The sequence below is a fragment of the Theropithecus gelada genome, chromosome 2 (genome assembly GCF_003255815.1).
Source record: "Theropithecus gelada isolate Dixy chromosome 2, Tgel_1.0, whole genome shotgun sequence".
In the NCBI taxonomy this organism is placed as follows: domain Eukaryota; kingdom Metazoa; phylum Chordata; class Mammalia; order Primates; family Cercopithecidae; genus Theropithecus; species Theropithecus gelada.
The window spans coordinates 92,484,986-92,508,145 of record NC_037669.1 but is presented as its reverse complement, the minus strand read 5'-3'; the positions used below and the strand labels follow the sequence as shown (position 1 = coordinate 92,508,145).

The 23,160-nt window shown below is 45.6% G+C and overlaps 1 protein-coding gene across 3 annotated transcripts in view; it reads right to left on the bottom strand.

Annotated features, from left to right (window-relative positions):
• SMARCC1 (SWI/SNF related, matrix associated, actin dependent regulator of chromatin subfamily c member 1) overlaps positions 1 to 23,160 on the bottom strand; it is a 202,416-nt gene that overhangs the window by 166,623 nt on the left and 12,633 nt on the right. For all 3 annotated transcript variants that reach the window (XM_025374994.1, XM_025374993.1, XM_025374992.1), the window contains exon 2: positions 22,590 to 22,709. Coding sequence is in view for 2 of the 3 variants with exons in the window: in XM_025374993.1 (XP_025230778.1) it covers positions 22,590 to 22,709 (120 nt within the window). In the remaining variant the exon portion in view is untranslated. The remainder of the gene's footprint in view (positions 1 to 22,589; positions 22,710 to 23,160) is intronic.

The window sequence follows — 23,160 nt, the reverse complement described above, 5'->3', positions numbered from 1 at the left end:
AAAAAAAAAAAAAAAAAAAAAAAAAAAAAAAAAAAAAAAAGAAACTTAGAAAACATAAATCTAGGCCAGGCACAGTGGCTCACGCCTGTAATCCCAACACTTTGGGAGTCGGAGGCGGGCGGGTCATGAGGTGAGTTTGAGACCATCCTGGCCAACACGGTAAAACCCCATCTCTACTAAAAATACAAAAATTAGTTGGACGTGGTGGCACACACCTGTAGTCCCAGGTACTCGGGAGGCTGAGGCGAGAGAATCACTTGAACCCAGGAGGTGGAGGCTGCAGTGAGCCAAGAACACGCCACTGCACTCCAGCCTGGGCAATAGAGCAAGACTCCATCTCCAAAATAAAAAATAAAAAGAAAAGATAAATCTACTACAATAATTTGTGCCATTAACCCTTATTTCTTTATTTATTCATAAAAGACAAAGTAGGCCGGGTGCGATGGCTCACACCTGTAAACTGAGCACTCTGGGAGGCTGGGGGGGCGGCGGGGGGGGCAGACCACCTGAGGTCAGGAGTTCAAGACCAGCCTGGCCATAGTGAAACCCCATCTCTTATAAAAATACAAAAAATTAACCAACCAGGCATGGTGATGCGCGCCTGTAATCCCAGCTACTCGGGAGACTGAGGCAGGACAATCGCTTGAACCCGGGAGGTGGAGGTTGCAGTGAGCCAAGATTGCACCACTGCACTCCAGTCTGGGCAACAAGAGCAAAACTCCATCTCAAAAAAAAAATTAAAAAAAAAAAAGACAAAGTAGTGCTAACAACTGGTAAAAAGAAACGTGTGTTTCTATGAAAGGAGTGTACACATTTATAACACTACGTTTAGGTCACCAGTCAATAAATGTGCCAGAAAAGGGATGTGAAGTAGTAAATAAGCAGAGAATGTGTCCAAAAAACCAAGAGGGTTCACAGGAAATCACAAAGTCATCCTCACACCTTGAAAACGGTCGAGAGAAAAAAAAACACATCATTTAAATTCCAGAATTCTTATACCTCACAAAGTAAAATGACATACATCAAAAATTCCATACATTTACTTATCTATTAAACTTATTTGGAAATTGTATTATTATCAGCACCTCTAATGATAGGTCATTGCTACTGTAACAGTCTTGGAGACAACAAAAAGTACTAGCACTGATACCAATCACTGAGAATTTACCATGAAGCACTTTTGACTTATTTCCTCATTTACTTGTCACAACACTCACACGAACTTTACCTTTTTTTTTATGACACGGAGTCTTGCTCTGTCGCCAGACTGGAGTGCACTGGTGCAATCTCAGCTCGCTGCAACCTCCGCCTCCCAGGTTCAAGCAATTCTCCTGCCTCAGCCTCCTGAGCAGCTGGGACTGCAGGCGCGCGCCACCACACCCAGCTAATTTTTGTATTTTTAGCAGAGACGGGGTTTCACCATGTTGGTCAGGATGGTCTCGATCTCTTGACGTCGTGATTCACCCGCCTCGGCCTCCCGAAGTGTTAAGATTACAGGCATGAGCCATGGCCCCTGGCCTGAACTTTGCTCTTTTACACCCATTTTACAAGTGAAAAAAGTGTTGCTGGTTCCAGCAATATTGTAGACTAAACAACTATTACACACTACCACTAACATGTAGAAATATTGGGTAAATGTAACAGACATTATTTTAAATGAGCAGCTGAATTCCTAGAAAGAAAGCATCTCAAAGGGAGGAAAAAAAAGAAACAACTAAACGTCAAAGTGGTAATCACGCAAGGTAAAAAATACAACCCTAGGCTAGGCACAGTGCCCCATGCCTATAATGCCAGAACTTTGGGAGGCCAAGACAAGCAGACCATTGCAGGTCAAGAGTTGAAGACCAGCCTAGCCTAGCCAACATGGTGAAACCCCATCTCTATTAAAAATAGAAAAATGGCCGGGCGCGGTCGCTCAAGCCTGTAATCCCAGCACTTTGGGAGGCCGAGACGGGCGGATCACGAGGTCAGGAGATTGAGACCATCCTGGCTAACACGGTGAAACCCTGTCTCTACTAAAAAATACAAAAAAAAAAACTAGCCGGGCGAGGTGGCGGGCGCCTGTAGTCCCAGCTACTCGGGAGGCTGAGGCAGGAGAATGGCGTGAACCCGGGAGGCGGAGCTTGCAATGAGCTGAGATCCGGCCACTGCACTCCAGCCTGGGCGGCAGAGCGAGACTCCGTCTCAAAAAATAAAAATAAAAATAAAAATAAAAAAATAAAAATAGAAAAATTAGCCAGGCACGGTGGCAGGCACTTATAATCCCAGCTACTTGGTAAGCTGAGACAGGAGAATAGCTTGAACCCAGGAGGCAGAGGCTGTAGTGAGCCGAGACTGTGCCACTGCACTCCAGCCTGGATGACGGAGCAAGACTCTGTCTCAAAAATAAATAAATAAATAAAAATTAGCTGGGCACGGTTATACATGTCTGTAATCCCAGCTACTCAGGAGGCTGAGGCAGGAGAACTCGTTGAACCCAGATGGTGGAGGTTGCAGTCAGCCAAGATCGCACCACTGCACTCCAGTCTGAGTGAGAGTCTGCCTCAAAAACTAAATTAATTAAATAAAAAGTGAATTTTTTTTTTAAAAATTGCACTTTTTTAAAAAAATTATCATGTAAATTTTAATTACATTAAAATGTAAGATAGGCCAGGCGCGGTGCCTCATGCCTGCAATCCGAGCACTTTGGGAGGTCAATGCGGGCAGATGACGGGATCAGGAGTTTCAGACCACCCTAGCCAATGTGGTTAAACTCCGTCTCTACTAAAAATACAAAAAATCGGTGAGGTGCGGTGGCTCACACCTGTAATCCCAGCACTTCGGGAGGCCAAGGCGGGTGGATCATGAGGTCAGGAGATCAAGACCATCCTGGCTAACATGGTGAAACCCCATCTCTACTAAAAATACAAAAACTTAGCCGGGCGTGGTGGCAGGCGCCTATAGTCCTAGCTACTCAGGAGGCTGAGGCAGGCGAATGGCGTGAACCCGGGAGGCGGAGCTTCCAGTGAGCTGAGATCGCACCACTGCACTCCAGCCTGGGCAACAGAGCGAGACTCTGTCTCAAAAAAAAAAATAGGCCAGGAGCAGTGGCTCATGCCTGTAATCCCAGCACTCTGGGAGGCTGAGGCAAATGGATCGCAAGGTCAGGAGTTTGAGACCAGCCTGACCAACATGGTGAACTGTCTCTACTAAAAATACAGAAATTAGCCAGGCGTGGTGGCAGGCACCTGTAATCCCAGCTACTCTGAAGGCTGAGGCAAGGGACTCGCTTGAACCCAGGAGGCAGAGGTTGCGATGAGCCGAGATGGTGCCACTGCACTCCAGCCTGGGTGACAGAGCCAGAATCCATCTTAAAAAAAAAAAAAAAAAAAAAAAAGCTGGGCGTGGTGGCAGGCGTCTGAAAACCCAGTGACTCGGGAGGCTGAGGCAGCAGAATCATTTGAACCCAGGAGGCATAGGTTGCAGTGAGCTGAGATCGTGCCATTTTCCAGCCTGGGCGACTGGGCAAGACTCCATCTCAAAAAAATTATAATAAATAAATAAAAAATAAAGCTTCTGGAAGAAAATACAATAGAATATATACATGACTTTACAAAAGGCAAAGATTTCTGGCCGGGCGCGGTGGCTCATGCCTGTAATCCTACCACTTTGAGAGGCCAAGGCAGGCAGATCACTTGAGGTCAGGAGTTCGAGATCAGCCTGACCAACATGGAGAAACCCCGTCTCTATTAAAAATACAAAATCAGCCAGGCGTGGTGGTGCATGCCTGTAATTCCAGCTACAAGAGGCTGAGGCAGGAGAATCGCTTGAATCCGGGAGGCGAAGGTTGCAACGAGCTGAGATCGTGCCATTGCACTCCAGCCTGGGCAACAAGAGCGAAACTCCGTCTCAAAAAAAAAGGCAAAGATTTCTATAAGAACAGAAAAAGTATTAACAATACAGAAAAATTTTCCTAAATTGTTCTGTACCAGGAAACGGAAAATGATGGTCCACTGATCAAATGCAGTCCACTCTTGTTTTCGCAGATAAAGTTTAACGAAAGCAAATTCACACTCATTCATGTATTTTTTTGTGGCTACTTTCACACAATAGCAGCAAAAGTGAGTACTTGCATCACAAACCACATGACCCAAAAAGCCCAAAATATCCGGCATTTTACAGAAAAAGTTTACCGTTTCCTGCTGTATATTACAATTACAAACCTCTGGTCATCAAAGGACATCATTATGAGAGTAAAAACGTAAACTATTAAGCGGGAGAAGAGACCTGTAATAAATATTTCTGACTAATGAACCATATCCAGAATACCTAAGAAAAATTCAGCCAGGTATGGTGGCTCACGCCTGTAATCCCAGCACTTTGGAACACTGAACTGGGAGAATCGCTTGAGCCCAGGAGTTTGAGATCAGCCTAGGAAACAAGGTGAGACTGTCTCCACAAAAACACAGAAAAAATTATCCAGGTGTGGTGGTGCACACTGGTAGTCCCAGCTACTCGAGAGGCTAAGGTGGGAAGATCCTCTGAGCCTAGGAGTCTGAGGCCGCAGTTAGCTATGATCAAGCCAATGTACTCCAGCCTGGGTCATTAGGCCAGACCCCGTTTCAAAAAAGAAAAAAAGAAAAAGAGAGAAAGACCAATGTGCAAATTTTTAAACAGGCAAACAGGTACTTCTCAAGAAAGGATAGACAAGTGGTCAATAAATAAAAGTTGCTCACATTAATTATTAGCAACTAGAAAATAATGCATTATAACCACATTTGGGAGGCCGAGGCGGGCAGATCACGAGGTCAGGAGATCGAGACCATCCTGGCTAACACAGTGAAACCCTGTCTCTACTGAAAAATACAAAAAACTAGCCGGGCGAGGTGGCAGGCGCCTGCAGTCCCAGCGCTACTCGGGAGGCTGAGACAGGAGAATGGTGTAAACCCAGGAGGCGGAGCTTGCAGTGAGCTGAGATCCGGCCACTGCACTCCAGCCTGGGCGACAGAGCGAGACTCCGTCTCAAAAAAAAAAAACAAAAAAAACAAAAACAAAAAACAAACAAAAAAAAAAACAAAAAGATTCCAAGGGTTGGTGAGAAAGTAGAAAATTAGAATGCTCAGCTGGGCGTGGTGGCTCATGCCTGTAATCTCTGCACTGTGGGAGGCTGAGGCAGGCGGATCACAAGGTCAGGAGATCAAGACCATCCTGGCTAACACATGAAACTGGTGAACCCCCATCTCTACTAAAAATACAAAAACTTAGCCGGGCGTGGCACCATGTACCTATAGTCCCAGCTACTTGGGAGGCTAAGGCAGGAGAATGGCATGAACCCTGGAGGCGGAGTTTGCAGTAAGCCGAGATCCTACCACTGCACTCCACTCTGGGCGACACAGCGAGACTCCATCTCAAAAAAAAAAAAAAAGAAAAGAAAATCAGAATGCTCATACACTGTTTGTGGGAATATAAATCAGTAGAACCGCTGTGGAAAACTGTTTAGCAACATCTGCTAAAGCTGACCAACCTATAACATAGCAAGTAAACTCTCAAGAACATAACCAAAAGAAACATCTGGCCGGGCGCGGTGGCTCAAGCCTGTAATCCCAGCACTTTGGGAGGCCGAGACGGGCAGATCACGAGGTCAGGAGATCAAGACCATCCTGGCTAACACGGTGAAACCCCGTCTCTACTAAAAAATACAAAAAAAAACTAGCCGGGCGAGGTGGCTGGCGCCTGTAGTCCCAGCTACTCGGGAGGCTGAGGCAGGAGAATGGCGGGAACCCGGGAGGCAGAGCTTGCAGTGAGCCGAGATCCGGCCACTGCACTCCAACCTTGGCGACAGAGCAAGACTCCATCTCAAAAAAAAAAAAAAAAAAAGAAACATCTATGTTGAGCAAAAGAAATATAGAAAAATATTCACAGCAGCACTATTTATAATAGCTCTAAGCTGCAAATTACCCCAAAAGCCTATCAATGACAGAATGAATTTTAAAAATTGTCGTATATTCCCACAACAGAATACTATACAGCAACTGTTAGCAAATCATGAAACAGCTATCGAAAAATAACAAGGGTCTCACTGTGTCACCCAGGCTGGACTGCAACGGAATGATCACTACTCACTGCAGCCTCCAACTCCTGGGCTCAAGTGATCCTCCCACCTCAGACTCCTAAGTAGCTCCAACCACAGGAGTTTGCCACCATGCTAACACTAATATTTTAATATTCTGTAGAGATGTGGTCTCACTATCTAACCCAGGCTGGTCTTGAACTCCTGGGCTCAAGCAATCTTCCCACTTCAGCCTTCCAAAATAAAATAGCCACACGTGGTAGTATATGCCTAGGTTAAGACAAGAAGATTGCTTAAGCCCTAGAGGTCGAGGTTGCAGTGAGCTGTGTTCATTTGGGACACCACTCCAACCTGGTAACACAACAGGGTACCATCTCAAAAAATAAAAATTAAAGTTTTACCAGTACACACCCATACTCATTATGTATATATACTCATGTATGTATTGTATATAGCTGCTTTCATACTACATTGAGCAGCTGTGACAGAGTCCACACAGCCTATAGGCCTAAAACATTTACTATCTAAAATATTTACTATCTGTCCCTTTTTTAAATTAATTCATTTATTTATTTAGAAACAGGGTGTTGGCTGGGCACGGTGGCTCACGCCTGTAATCCTACACTTTGCAAGGCCGAGGCGGATGGATCACTCGAGGTCAGGAGTTTGAGACCAGCCTGGCTAACATGGTGAAACCCCCTCTCTACTATAAATACAAAATTAGCCAGGTGTGGTAGCGCATGCCTGTAATCCCAGCTACTCAGGAGGCTGAGGCAGGAGAATCGCTTGAACCCAGGAGGTGGAGGTTGCAGTGAGCCAAGATCGCACCATTACACTCCAGCCTGGGCAACAAGAGCGAAACTCTGACTCAAAAAAAAAAGGAGAAATAGGGTGCCACTCTGTCGCACAGGCTGGAGTGCAGTGGTGCAATCTCAGCTCACTACAACCTTCGCCACCTAGCTCAAGCAATCCTCCCACCTCAGCCTCCCAGATAGCTGGGACTACAGGGAGGGCCCTCCCAAATGACCAGCTAATTTTGGTATTTTTTGTAGAGACCAGCTTTTGCCACGTTATCCAGGCTGGTCTTGAACTCCTGGACTCAAGTGATCCACCCACCTCGGCCTCCCAAAATGCTGGGATTATGGGAGTGAGCCACAGCATGCGGCACACTCTGTCCCTTTAAGAAAAAATTTAGCTGGGCGTGGTGGCTCACGCCTGTAATCCCAGAACTTTGGGAGGCCATGACAGGCGGACCACCTAAGATCAGGAGTTCAAGACCAGTCTGGCCAACATGGTGAAACCTCCTCTCTACTAAAAATACAAAAAAATCAGCCGGGTGTGCTGGCGGGTGCTTGTAATCCCAGCTACTTGGGAGGCTGACGCGGGAGAATCGCCTGAACTCGGAAGGTGGAGGTTGCAGTGCGCTAAGATCACACCATTGCACTCCAGCCTGGGCAACAAAAGCGAGACTCCGTCTCAAAAAAAAAAAAAAAGAAAGAAAAAAGAAAAAATTTATCAGCCCGTACACAACAATGAGAATAAACAAATTACGACTATAAGCAATAGCACACAAAAATTTGAGGCTGGGCATAGTGGCTCATGCCTGAAATCCCAGCACTTTGGGAGGCCAAGACGGGCGGATCACTTGAGGCCAGGAGTTCGAGACCAGCATAGCTAACATGGTGAAACCCCATCTCTACCAAAAGCACAAAGTATCAGCTAGACATGGTGGTGCATACCTGTTAATCAGCTACTTTAGAGGCTGAGGCATGAGAATCACATGACCTCGGAAGGCAGAGATTGCAGTGAGCCAAGATCCTACCACTGCACTCCAGCCTGGGCGACACAGACTGTCTCAAAAGAAAAAAAAAAAACAAACCTTTTTTTTAAATGTAGTATTTGTCTGCATGCTTCAAAAATGTTAAGTCATGGGCCAGAGAGAGTGGTTCACACCTGTAATCTCAGCACTTTGAGAGGCCAAGGCTGGCAGTTACCTGAGGTCAGGAGTTGGAGACCAGCCTGGCCAACATGGTGAAATCCAGTTTCTACTAAAAATACAAACATTAGCTGGGCGTCGTGGCACATGTCTGTAATCCCAGCTACTGGGGAGGCTGAGGCAGGAGAATCATTTGAACCCAGGAAGTGGAGATTGCAGTGAGCCAAGATCGTGCTACTACACTCCAGCCTGAGTAACAGAGCAATACTCTGTCTCAAAAAACAACCACCAAAAAAATGTAAGTCATGACAAACAAATGTCAGTCAGCTGGGCATGGTGGCTCAAAGCAGCAATCCCAGTACTTTGGAAGGCCAAGGCAGAAGGACTTCTTCAGTTCAAGAGTTCAAAACCAGCCTGGGTAACACAGTGAGACCCTGTCTCTATCAAATTAAAAATTAAAAAATTTGGACAGGCGTTGTGGCTCACACCTGTAATCGCAGCACTTTGGGAGGCCAAGGCAGGCAGATCACTTGAGGTCAGTAGCTCGAGACCAGCCTAGCCAACATGGTAAAGCCCCATCTCTACTAAAAATACAAAAATTAGCTGGGTGTAGTGGTGCACGCCTGTAATCCCAGCTACTCAGGAGGCTAAGACAGAAGAACCTGGGAAGGGGAGGCTGCAGTGAGCTGAAATTGTGTTACTGCACTCCAGACTGGGTGACAGAGCAAGACTCTGTCTTAGAAAAGAAAAGAATAGAAAAGCCAAGCCAGGCATGGTGGAATGTGTCTGTGGTCCCAGCCACTCAGGAGGCTGAGGCAGGTGGATCAGTTGAGCCCTGGAGGTAAGGGCTGCAGTGAGCTATGACCACACCACTGTACTTCAGCCTGGGTGACAGAGTGAGGCAGTATCTCAGAAAAAAAAAGGGAAAGAAAAAAACAGGCTGAATAATCTCAAATTAAATAAGACTAAAAATACATACCTAAATAAAATATGTGGTGTTGGTGTGGATCTTATAAAGGACATCTTTGAGATAACTGGCGAAATGTGTAGATAGATTATATGGTAAATAACAGTATTATATCAAAGCCACTCTCCTAAATTTGATCACTATATTTGCCAGGATAAAGCCCATGTTCTATAGAGATCTGTGCCTCAGTCTCAAGTCTCTCAAGCTATTCCCTCCCTGCTAGATTGGACTTGATGGATGATGACAACTCAAGTGACTATGACTGGTGATTTCTTTCACGTAAATCCATCCTTTTATTCTTCCTTCCAAGACCTATATGCTAATCTCTGCATTCTCCTTCATCCATTCCACAAAGTCCTAGAATCAGCATGATTTTGGCAAAATAATACCATTCTCACATACAGATCATAAAATGTTCAGTAAGAGAGATCACAACATTTGCCAAATTCGATAGTTTTCTCCTATTTCTTTTTTTTTTTTTCTCGAGACAGAGTCTCACTCTGCTGCTCAGGCTGGAGTGCAGCACAATCCTGGCTCACTGCAACCTCTGCCTCCAGGGTTCAAGCGATTCTCCCGCTTCAGCATCCTGAGCAGCTGGGATTTTTTTGTATTTTTAGTAGAGACAGGATCTCACAAGGTTGGCCAGCCTGGTCTAGAACTCCTGATTTCAGGTGATCCACCAGCCCCAGCCTCCCAAAGTGCTGGGATTATAGGCATGAGCTACCGCACTCAGCTTGTTTTCTCTTGTTTCTTTGCCACAGAACATTTTAGAAACTCAAAGAGGTCTATTAGGGAAAATTGTTCAAAGTGAAACTTGAAGACAACAGATTCTTCTTAGCCCTCTGCATTTACTCCTCACTTCCCTCTTCTCAGATGCTACAGGTACTCCCCAGGAAATAATTATAAAACCAGTGATAAAGTCCAACTCCAACTGTAAGCCCCTTCTTTTTTTTTTTTTTTTTTTTTTTTTTGAGACAGAGTCTGCCTCTGCCACCCAGGCTGGAGTGCAGTGGCCGGATCTCAGCTCACTGAAAGCTCCGCCTCCCGGGTTTACGCCATTCTCCTGCCTCAGCCTCCCGAGTAGCTGGGACTATAGGCGCCCGCCACGTCGCCCGGCTAGTTTTTTTTAGTAGAGATGGGGTTTCACCGTGTTACCCAGGATGGTCTCGATCTCCTGACCTCGTGATCCGCCCGTCTCAGCCTCCCAAAGTGCTGGGATTACAGGCTTGAGCCACCGCGCCCGGCCAAGCCCCTTCTTATTAACTTCATGTTCCAAATGATTTATTCAATCAAATGAAAACAGACTGTTAAAGAGACAGTCCTCCAACTCCCACCCTTTCCATTACACCAGACTGATCCAGTTTGTGAGAATTCCTGCCATGAGGTCAGTCATACTGGGGAGAAATTCCAAGGTGTCAGAAAGAGATAGCTTATGAACTGTGACTCATCTAGAACACCCCAAAATATATTACCCAGTTCAGTCACACCACCACATTTGGCTATGACAACATTTTTTGCTCAGTGTATTTACAGGTATTCCACCAAATCACATAACAATTGAAAACAAATTTAGAAAACGTTGAATGAGGCTAGGCACAGTGGCTCCCAGCACTTTGGGAGGCTGAGACGGGCGGATCACCTGCGGTCAGGAGTTTGGTATCAGCCTGGCCAACATGGTGAAATCCTGTCGCTACTAAAAATATAAAAATTAGCCAGGGGTGGCCGGGTGCAGTGGCTCATGCCTGTAATTCCAGCACTTTGGGGGGCCAAGGCGGGCAGATCACAGGGTCAGGAGATTGAGACCATCCTGGCTAACACGGTGAAACTCCATCTCTACTAAAAATACAAAAAATTAGCCAGGTAGTCCCAGCTACTCGGGAGGCTGAGGCAGGAGAATTCCTTGAACCCAGGAGGCAGAGGTTGCAGTGAGCCAAGATCACGCCACTACACTTTAGCCTGGGCGACAGGGCAAGACTCCATCTCAAAAAAAAAAAAGAGAAAATGTTCAACGATAGTCCCCTTAAAATGGGTGTATCCGTCCCCTCAAAGCATCTCCTTCTTCAAAAGTAATAATCCTTTCTTTTCCTTTTTTTTATTTTTTAATCTTTTTTGGAGACAGGGTCTCACTTTGTTGCCCAGGCTAGTCTCAAGTTCCTGGGCTCAAGCGATCCTCCTGCCTCAGTCTCCCAAACCGTTAGGATTACAGGAATGAGCCCGGCCCTTCTGGGTCAACACTTTCAGAGGAGAAGGCGAGAGGATCACTTGAGCCCAGGAGTTTGGGACCAGCCTGGGCAACAGAGCAAGACTCCAGCTCTTAAAAAAAAAAAAATTATAAAAACAAAATAATTTTTTCAGTAAGTTCTGACAACTGCTTTAAAATAAGTCAGTATTATACTTCACCATTTTTGTAGCTATATTAAGAAAAGCTCAATTTCACAAGATTGTTGCTCAGGCTAGTCTCAAACTCTTGAGCTCAGAGGACCCACTCACCTAGGCCTCCCAAAGTGTTGGAATTACAGATAGGCACGAACCACAGTGCCCAGCTGAGATTTTTAAGAAAATAAATATATATGTATACAGTATTCTGTTTTATGTTTACACTATGTTTTCACAACACAAAACACTTCAGTTAGGTTTTTCTTCTGAAACAGGGTCTCACTGTCGCCTAGGCTGGAGTGCAATGGCATGATTATAGTTCACCGCAGCCTTAACATCCTGGGCTGAAGGGATTCTCCCACCTCAGCCTCCCAAGTAGCTGCAACGACAGGCATGCACCACCACACCAAGCTAATTTTTTTTTTTGTTGTTTTGTTTTTTTTTTGAGACGGAGTCTCGCTCTGTCACCCAGGCTGGAGTGCAGTGGCCGGATCTCAGCTCACTGCAAGCTCCGCCTCCCGGGTTCACGCCATTCTCCTGTCTCAGCCTCCCGAGTAGCTGGGACTACAGGCGCCTGCCACCTCGCCAGGCTAGTTTTTTGTATTTTTTTTAGTAGAGACGGGGTTTCATCGGGTTAGCCAGGATGGTCTCGATCTCCTGACCTCGTGATCCGCCCGTCTCGGCCTCCCAAAGTGCTGGGATTACAGGCTTGAGCCACCGCGCCCGGCCTTAAGCTAATTTTTTAAAATTTTTTGTAGGCAGGGTGTCTCACCATGTTGTCCAGGCTGGTCTCAAACTCCCAGGCTCAAGGACTCCTCTAGCCTCAGCCACCCAAAATGCTAAGATTATAAGCATGAACCACTGCACCCAGCTTTTTTCTTTAGAAAAAAAAAAAGAGAGAGAGAAAGAGAAACTGATGGGATTTGGCTCTGTCACTCAGGCTAGAGTGCAGCAGTACTACTATAACTCATGGCAGCCTCTAACTCCTGGGATCAAGTGATCGTCCTGGGTCAGCTCCCAAGTACTTGGGACTACAGGCACACAGCACCATGCACGACTAATTTTTAGTTTTTCTGATAAATAGGGTCTCACTATGTTGCTCAAGCTGGTCTCAAACTCCTTGCCTCATGTGACCCTCCTGCTTCAGTCTCCCAAGTACACCGGATTACAGACATGAGCCAGTGTGCCCAGCTAAATATATACTGTTTACAGTACATTAGCCATACACTTCAGCAAAGCTGGAGGACACATTATAGGGAGAGAGAGAAAGATGAAAAAAAGTAAAAATACGGGAAAAAATAAATAAATGAAACATCAATCAAATAAATAAGTACAATGCCAGTGAACTCAGGTATCTACCTGTGAATCCATATGATACGGAGTACAAGCCTGCATTGAAGTTGATCATACAGCTCTCCAGAGCCTTGCCCACCACCTGGTCCAGCATGCCCTCTGCCTGGAATACTAGTCCATGTCTCCAACATAGCAGCCCATATTTTGCAGCCTACTGAGCTCTATCTAACTGGTCATGCTAGATCATGTAGGCTCACTGCCCTTGCACATGAATTATAAAGGCCAGAAGCTAGCTAACTAGATTTTTCAGAGACTTAACTCTTCTACAGCAATTTGTTTTATCCACACGTATATGGCTAAGCAGTTCAGTTAGACTATTGTTTTCTCCATGTTTGCAAATTATTTCCTACATGGCCCCCAAGTTACAAGAATATCTATGAGTTCATTAGTACAAAATTCAAAAACAAGCAAAACTATACTATATTATTCAGGGATGCATGCTAACACAGTGATACCCATAAAGAAAAGCAAGGAGGCCGGATACGGTGGCTCACGCCTGTAATCCCAGCACTTTGGGAGGCTGAGACAGGTGGATCACCTGAGGTCGGGAGTTCAAGACCAGCCGGAAAAACACGGAGAAACTCCTTCTCTACTAAAAATGCAAAATTAGCTGGGCGTGGTGGCGTATGCCTGTAATCCCAGCTAGTCGGGAGGCTGAGGCAGGACAATCGCTTGAACCCAGGAGGCAGAGGTTGCAGTGAGCCAAGATCGCACCATTGCACTCCAACCTGAGCAACAAGAGCGAAATGCCATCTCAGGAAAAAAAAAAGAAGCAAGGAAAAGATTATCTGTGGGGAAAAAGGGGAGTTTAAGGTTAGGGAAGGAATACATACGCTTATTAGGGTTGTTAGCAATGTTAGCAATTTCTGACCTGGACTGTGGTTAAATGGATGTTCTCTTTATAATTATTTAAGTCAAAATGTATTTTACTTTCCATATATTTTGCAATAGGAAGTCGTTAAAAAAAAAAACAAAACGAAACCATTATTCCACAAGTACATTTCCCATACTATTTTGCTTAAACAGGTGCTTATATTCTACTTTCATCAGACAGAATTCTAAGCTACAAACTCAAATGCTCACTTCAAATATACATACAACACTTATGGTCTCCTTCCTAGTCCCATGTTCCCAAAGATAGTCTCTCCATTCTGAAATTCATACAATGGCAGAGTGAAATCAGTTCAGGAATATAATACTCTACATTTTTCCTCCAGTTGCAAATTAAATTTTTTTTTTTCTTTGTGAGATGGAATCTTGCTGTCGTCCAGGCTGGAGTACAGCGGCGTGATCTTGGCTCGCTGCAACCTTCGCCTCCTGGGGTCAAGCAATTCTCCTGTCTCAGCCTTCCGAGTAGCTGGGATTACAGGCGCCTACCACCACGCCCGGGTAATTTTCGTATTTTTAGTAGAGACAGGGTTTCACCACGTTAACCAGGCTTGTCTCTAACTCCTGACCTCAGGTGATCCACCTACCTCAGCCTCCCAAAGTGCTGGGATTACAGCCGTGAGCCACTCCCCCCAGTCTAAGTAATTTTTTTTTTTTTGACACGGAGTCTCGCTCTGTTGCCCAGGCTGGAGCACAGTGATGCGATCTCGGCTCACTGCAAGCTCCGCCTCCCGGGTTCACGCCATTCTCCTGCCTCAGCCTCCCTAGTAGCTGGGACTACAGGCGCCCGCCACCACACCTGGCTAATTTTTTTGCATTTTTAGTACAGATGGGGTTTCACCGTGTTAGCCAGGATGGTCTCAATCTCTTGACCTCGTGATCTGCCCGCCTTGGCCTCCCAAAGTGCTGGGATTACAGGCATGGTGAGCCACCTCGCTGGGTCAATGATTAATTTTTTAAGTGCAATGACAGGTTTACAATTTTGGGAATAAGGTACACATGCTCAGGATCTCCTGGGGCTGTGTCACGTAAAAAAGAAAACAAAATCTTGGACATCTCCCAAACACAACTAAAATCCAGTTACTTGAGACTCTCACTTAACCTTCTACATTTCTTACTCTCAGAGCTTTCTTGTTTTTTTTTTTTTTGAGACGGAGTCTCGCTCTGTCGCCCAGGCTGGAGTGCAGTGGCCGGATCTCAGCTCACTGCAAGCTCCGCCTCCCGGGTTTTACGCCATTCTCCTGCCTCAGCCTCCCGAGTAGCTTTCTTGTTTTTTAAAACACAGATGCTTATAATCTATTTTAAAATGCAGAATTAAAAAAAATAGCTCTAGGTCAGGCACTGTGGCTCATGTCTGTAAACCCAGGACTTTGGGGGGCCAAGGCGGGAAGACAGCCTGAGCCCAGAAGTTCGAGAACAGTCTGGGCAACAGGGCAAAACCCTGTCTCTACAAAAAAAACCACAACAATTAGCAGGGTGTAGTGGTGCAAGCCTATTGTCCCAACTACTCAGGAGGGTGAGGTGGGAGGATCTACCTGAGCCTGGAAAGTCGGGTCGAAGATGCAGTGAGTTGAGATCATACCACTGCACTCCAGCCTGAGTGACAGGGTGAGAGAGACCCTGTATCAAAAAGAGAAAAATAGTTCTATTATTACGATTACGTTTATATTATGTAGACTAAAGCCTTGGAGGGCTTGTAGAAAAATTAGAAACTTTACTTGTAGTGAAGGTAAAATATATTTTTCTTTTTTGTTTTATACCCACATCTTAGCAATTTTTTTTTGTTTCAATTCATGTGTTTGCTAATGCAACACACCTTTAGCCTTAGCCTTATGAAGTGTTTGGTTCTTTCTTTCTAAATCTCTCAGCATTTGATAGAACAAGAGCCAGTTGTCTGACATCCAGCATGATTTGGGAAGTTACTATAGAAAGTTCCACTCTAGCCGGGCATGGTGGCTCACTCCTGTAATCCCAACACTTCAGGAGGCCAAGGTGGGCGGATCATGAGGTCAGGAGTTCGAGACCATCCTGGCTAACACAGTGACACCCTGTCTCTACTAAAATACAAAAACAAATTAGCCGGGCGTGGTGCCAGGCGCCTATAGTCCCAGCTACTTGGGAGGCTGAGGCAGCAGAATGGCGTGAACCCGGGAGGCAGGGTTGCAGTGATCAGAGATCGTGCCACTGCACTCCAACCTGGGCAACAGAGCGAGACTCCGTCTCAAAAAAAAAAAAAAAAAAAGTTCCACTCTGATTTTTTCTTTTTTTGAAATGGAGTTTCGCTCTTGTTGCCCAGGCTAGAGTGCAGTGGCGCAATCTCAGCTCACCACAACGTCTGCCTCCCAGGTTCAAGTGATTCTCCTGCCTTGGCCTCCTGAGTAGCTGAGATTACAGGCAGGTACCACCACATCCGGCTAATTTTGTATTTTTGGTAGACACAGGGTTTCTCCATGTTGGTCAGGCTGGTCCTGAACTCCCAACCTCAGGTGACCTGCCCACTTCAGCCTCCCAAAGTGCTGGGAATACAGGCCTGAGCCACCGCACCCAGCCTCTACTCTGATTTTTTTTAAAAAAATGATTAGTCCAAATAGCGATCTCGGTTGGGCATGGTGGCTCACGCCTGTAATCCCAGCACTTTAGGAGACTGAGGAGGGTGGATCACGAGGTCAGGAGTTCAAGACCAAGGCCGGGCGCGGTGGCTCAAGCCTGTAATCCCAGCACTTTGGGAGGCTGAGATGGGTGGATCACGAGGTTAGGAGATCGAGACCATCCTGGCTAACCCGGTGAAACCCCGTCTCTACTAAAAAAATATAAAAAACTAGCCGGGCGAGGTGGCGGGCATCTGCTGTAGTCCCAGCTACTCGGGAGGCTGAGGCAGGAGAATGGCGTAAACCCGGGAGGCAGAGCGTGCAGTAAGCTGAGATCCGGCCACTGCACTCCAGCCTGGGCGACAGAGCGAGACTCCATCTCAAAAAAAAAAAAAAAAAAAAAGGAGTTCAAGACCAGCCTGGCCAACATGGAGAAAACCCGTCTATACTAAAAATACAAAAATTAGCTGGGCATGGTGGCGGGCGCCTGTGATTTCAGCTCCTCGGGAGGCTGAGGCAGGAGAACAGTCTGAACCCAGGAGGCAGAGGTTGCAGTGACCGAGATCGCACCATTGCACTCCAGCCTGGACAACGACAACAACAACAACAAAATAGTGAACTCTTTTTTTTAAAACAGAGTCTCAGCTCACTGCAACCTCCGTCTCCCAGGCTCAAGTGATCCTCCCACCTCAGCCTCCCAAGTAGCTGGGGCTACAAGCGTGCATACATCACCACACCCAGATAATTTTTCTTGTATTTCTTTGTAGAGACGGGGCCTATATTGCCCAGGCTAGTTTCAAACTCCTGGGGTCAAGAGTTTTGACCACCTCAGCCTCCCAAAGTGCTGAGATTACAGGTGTCCACAATGCCCAGCATGAACTCTTATACCATACTGATTACTCAGGGAAAAAACTTTTTAAAGTATATAACTTATATGTCTCACTGAAACATTCTTTGCTTTGTTAATTATCTATCTCAACGAATTTTGTTTTATACCATTATGGATTGTATCAATTCCTTTCATCTGGGAAAACGCTGAACACCATTTTGAGAGGAAGGCAAGTACATCTGGTCCCAGTGGCACTAAACCAGGAATTGTTTTTAATTACGGCTTATGGCTAAAAACATTCCTCCCTAATACTTCCTAATACTAAAATCTGGAACTAAATAATGGTTTAGTTCCCAGGAGTCAAAGAGCCCACACATAACGCTCTCTGAAAACACCATTTTTGAAAACATGCATATTTTCCTAATTAGGAATCCCAATATAATTTCAATCATATTATGTAAAATACTTTATATAATATAATCTGTAATTTTACTCTAAATTACATGTTACAATTAATAAAGTGCAATCAATATGTACTATATTACAGTGAATTAAGCTATCGAAAACCTCAATCAATAGCTAATTTGATAATTCTAGCCCAGTTCACAATGCAAGAGAACAGGAAATGAATACTTTAGCTGTAAAGGAACATGGAACTTTCAAATTTTTCACACATAAAATACGTAACACACATCCCACAGAAAATGATAATGATAAAGCAAATGGGTAAAATGTTAACAACTGTAGATTCTGAGTGAAGGGAAAAGAAAAGTTCTTCATACTAATCTTCCAAGTTTTTACTTTTAAGTATCTTTAAACTTTTGTTACAAAAAACATCAGGCAGCTAGCTGGGCACGGTGGATCACACCTGTAATCCAGCACTTTGGGAGGCCGAGACAGGCAGATCACCTGAGGTCAGGTGTTCAAGACCAGCCTGGCCAACCTGGTGAAACCTTGTCTCTACTAAAAATACAAAAATGAGCCAGGCGTGGTGGCGGGCTCCTGTAGTCCCAGCTACTGGGGAGACTGAGGCAGGAGAATTGCTTGAACCTAGGAGGTGGAGGTTGCAGCGAGCCAAGATTGCACCGCTGTACTCCAGCCTGGATGACAGAGTAAGACTCCATCTCAAAAAAAAAAAAAAAAAAAATAGGCCAGGCACGGTGGCTCACGCCTGTAATCCCAGCACTTTGGGAGGCAGAGGCGGTCGGATCACGAGGTGAGGAGTTCGAGACCAGCCTGGCCAAGATGGTGAAACTCTGTGTCTACTAAAAAATACAAAAATTAGCCAGGCATGGTGGTGGCACCTGTAATCCCAGCTACTCCGGAGGCTGAGGCAGGAGAATTGCTTGAACCCAGGAAGCAGAGGTTGCAGTGAGTCGATATCATGCCACTGCACTCCAGCCTGGGCGACACAGCAAGACTCCGTCATAAATACATACATACATACACACACACACACATACATACATAAATACCAAAATTGACTAAGCCACCTTCTACTTTCCCCTATGATGTGGTTTCCCATCACCTTCAAGATAAAATGCATACTTCTAGCACAGTAAACCAGTCCTTTTATGACTGACTCTGGCCCATCTCTCTGCTGACTGCCCTCTACCTACCCTTAGGTCTAAATGTGCTGAACTATGTGCAACTACCTTTAAGTATCACATTCTCTCAGACCGTAATGCTTTTATGTGTTGCTACCACTGCCTGAAAATCCCATCCTCCCCCACTTAGCTGAAGAACTCACACTCAACTTTCAAGACACTATTCAAATGTCCTTTTCCACAGAAACATTTCCTGACATCACCAAGTAAGTCAAAGTCTCCACTCACACAGCTCATTAGACTGTGAGTCCCCTGAGGACAAATAATATACAGTATTTGTTTGTATTCTTAGGACCCTGCACCTAATCAAATTCTTAGCATTTGCTGAGCTCCAATCAGTGGAGAAAAGGAGCCCTTTTAAACGAACTTTTCTGGAATAACCAGATAACCATAACGAAAAACATAAAAATGGATCTGCCATTTCCCACACCAACTAACCAGGGCAAATCCTAAATGGATCAGAGAGCTAAATGTAAAAATAAGGCTGGGGACTGGCACGGTGGCTCACGCCTGTAATCCCAGCACTTGGGGAGGCTGAGGTGGGCAGATCACAAGGTCAGGAGATTGAGGCCATCCTAGCTAACATGGTGAAACCCTGTCTCTACTACAAATTAAAAAAAAAAAAATTAGCCAGGCGTGGTGGCGGGCACCTGTAGTCCCAGCTACTCGGGAGGCTGAGGCAGGAGAATGGCATGAACCCGGTAGGTGGAGCTTGCAATGAGCTGAGATCGTGCCACTGCACTCCAGCCTGGGCGACAGAGCGAGACTCTGTCTCAAAAATAAATAAATAAATAAATAAATAATAAGGCTGGGCGTGGTGATTCATACCTGTAATCCCAGGACTTTGCAAAGCCAAGGCGGGAAGATCACCTGAGCCCAAGAGTTCAAGACCAGCCTGGGGCCGGGCGCAGTGGCTCACACCTATAATCCCACCACTTTGGGAGGCTGAGGCGTGTGGATCACCTGAGATCAGGAGTTCAACACCAGCCTGGTCTACATGGTAAAACCTCGTCTCTACTAAAAACACAAAAAAATTAGCCAGGCGTAGTGGCAGGTGCCTGAATTCCCAGCTACTTGGGAGGCTGAGGCACAAGAATTGCTTGAACCTGGGAGACAGAGGTTGTGGTGAGCTGAAATAGTGCCATGCACTCCAGCCTGGGAGACAGAGCAAGACTTTGTCTCCAAAAAAAGACCAGCCTAGGGAACACAGAAAGACCCTGTCTCTATCTTTATAAATTTAAAAAAAAAAAAAAAAAAGTGAAAAATGAAACCATACAAGTACTAAAAGAACACAGCTGAATTCCTTTATAACCAAGGAACGATAAAAGCTTCCCAATTATAATTCAAAATGAGAAAAGTAACCACATCAATCTATTTAACTAAATTTCTTTAACTTTTTGGATCATAAAAACATCATAGGCAAACACATTTAACGGTAAGATCGGCCGGGCGCGGTGGCTCAAGCCTGTAATCCCAGCACTTTGGGAGGCCGAGACGGGCGGATCACGAGGTCAGGAGATCGAGACCATCCTGGCTAACACGGTGAAACCCCGTCTCTACTAAAAAAAATACAAAAAACTAGCTGAGCGAGGTGGCGGGCGCCTGTAGTCCCAGCTACTCGGGAGGCTGAGGCAGGAGAATGGCGTGAACCCGGGAGGCGGAGCTTGCAGTGAGCTGAGATCCGGCCACTGCACTCCAGCCTGGGCGACAGAGCGAGACTCCGTCTCAAACAAAAAAAACAAACAAAACAAAACAAAACAAAAAAAACGGTAAGATCACTGAAACACTATTTTTTTTTTTGAGACGGAACCTCGCTCTCTCACCCAGGCTGGAGCACAGTGGCCCGATCTCAGCTCACTGCAAGCTCCACCTCCCAGGTTCACGCCATTCTTCTGCCTCAGCCTCCCGAGTAGCTGGGACTACAGGCGCCCACCACTACGCCCAGCTAATTTTTTGTATTTTTAGTAGAGACGGGGTTTCACCGTGTCAGCCAGGATGGCCTTGATCTCCTGAACTCGTGATCCGCCCGCCTCGGCCTCCCAAAGTGCTGGGATTATAGGCGTGAGCCACCGCACCTGGCCTATTTTTTTTTATTTTTTATTTTTTTTTGAGATGGAGTCTCGCTCTGTCACCCAGGCTGGAGTGCAGTGACACAATCTCGGCTCACTGCAAGCTCCGCCTCCCGGGTTCACGTCATTCTCCTGCCTCAGCCTCCCCCAAGTAGCTGGGACTACAAGCACCTGCCACCATGCCCAGCTAATTTTTGTACTTTCAGTAGAGACAGGGTTTCACCATGTTAGACAGGATGGCCTCGATCTCCTGACCTCGTGATCCGCCCACCTCGGCCTCCCAAAGTGCTGGGATTACAGGCATAAGCCACCGTGCCCAGACTACTATTTCTTATTCTCAATTATATTTGAAAGATCAGTAAGTTGTTAAACGATTTAGTGATCAAGAACAGTCCCCATAAAAAAGGTCTACTGATCATAGATTCATACAGGCAGCTAACACCACGCTAGAAACAAAACCCGAAATGAATTCAGAGACAAAAATTATGAGAAAAGATATGACAATTCCTAAAAATCTAGTATTTGTACAATCAGAGTTCAAAAATATAAATGAAGGAGTATAAGATAGCAGAGGCTGGGCACAGTGGCTCACACCTGTAATCCCAGTGCTTTGGGAAGCCGAGGTAGGCAAATCACTTGAGTTCAAGACCAGCTGGGCCAACATAGTGAAACCTCATCTCTACTAAAAATACAAAAATTAGCCAGGTGTGGTGGGTGGTGCATGCCTGTAGTCCTACCTACTCAGGAGGTTGAGGCAGGAAAATCACTTGAACGCGGGAGGCAGAGGTTGCAGTGAGCCGAGATCACTCCACTGCACTCCAGCCTGGGTGACAGAACAAGACTCCATCTCAAAAAATAACATAAAATAACATAACATAAAATAAAAATAAAAATAAAGGCCAGATGTGGTGGTTTACACCTGTACTCCCAGTACTTTGGGAGGACAAGGTGGGTGGATCACTTGAGGTTGGGAGTTCAAGACCAGCCTGGCCAACATGGTGAAACCCTGTCTCTACTAAAAATTAAAAAATTAGCTGGGTGTGGTGGCACGCACCTGTAATCCTAGCTACTCAGGAGTCTGAGGCACAAGAATTGCTTAAACCCAGGATGCAGAGGTTGCAGTGAGCCAAAATGGCACCACTGCACTCCAGCCTGAGCGACAGAGCGAGACTTTGTCTCAAAAATAAAATAAAATAAAGATAGCAGATAAGGGCTGGCATGGTGGCTCGCGTCAGTAATCAAAGTGCTTTTGGAGGTCAATGCAGAAGGATCGCCTTCTGGCCAAAATTTTGAGACCAGCCTGGGCAACACAGCAAGATCTCATCCCCACAGAAATTTAAAAGTCACCCATACGTGCATGCTAGCACGTGCTAGTAGTCCCAGCCTCTTGGGAAGCTGAGGTGGGAAGATGGTTAGAGCCCAGAGATCAAGGCTGCAGTACGCTGTGATCAAACTAGCCTGGGCAATAGAACAAGACCCTGTCTGTAAAAACAAAAATAAAACACACAATTGCAAGGACACCAAAATTATATTCTCACACAAGTTCAGAAGGTATCTCACCTACAAAATGTAAAAAATTCCACAAAACAGTATTCTAGGCACAAAACCTGCATCAGGAGAAAGCATGGAGAAGACTCTCACAGCGAGAGGATAGGGAACTGCAACATAGTAAAATATTTTTAGGTCTTCACAATGACTGCTCCAATATTTAATGCAAATGTCAAGTGCCTCTTCAAAAAGCAGCTTCCTACAGTTAAAAAGTAGTAATATTCTATAACTAAAATTGTTCTCTTGGGGTTTTTTTTTTTTTTTTTTTTTGGTTTTTTTAATTCTACACGCTAGCAGCAGCAAAGGAAAAAAGCCGGATGCTATACCTAAAAGTACAGCAACTGAGGATGCCCAAATAATAATAAGTTGATGTACTTACAGGGAGTTTGGTGAAGGCCGGGTTGGTGACATGCTTCCCAAAGGCATCTTCCTGGAACTGAAGAAGCTGCACCACCAGCCCAGCCAGTGTTTTATTGGTAGGAGCATCCGCATGAACATACTGCAAGATAAAGACAGGCATTCAAAAACAAGTACAATTTTTGCAGAAGAAAATGTTGGCTTACTTCCTAGTACCTACTAAGTACTTATGTTATGGGAAATTTATAGATGTCTGAGACACGCTCTGTGCTATAAAAGAGCTTACACGGCCGGGCGCGGTGGCTCAAGCTTGTAATCCCAGCACTTTGGGAGGCCGAGACGGGCGGATCACGAGGTCAGGAGATCGAGACCACCCTGGCTAACACGGTGAAACCCCGTCTCTACTAAAAAAATACAAAAAACTAGCCAGGCGAGGTGGCGGGCGCCTGTAGTCCCAGCTACTCCGGAGGCTGAGGCAGGAGAATGGCGTAAACCGGGAGGCGGAGCTTGCAGTGAGCTGAGATCCGGCCACTGCACTCCAGCCTGGGCGACAGAGCCAGACTCCGTCTCAAAAAAAAAAAAAAAAAAAAAAA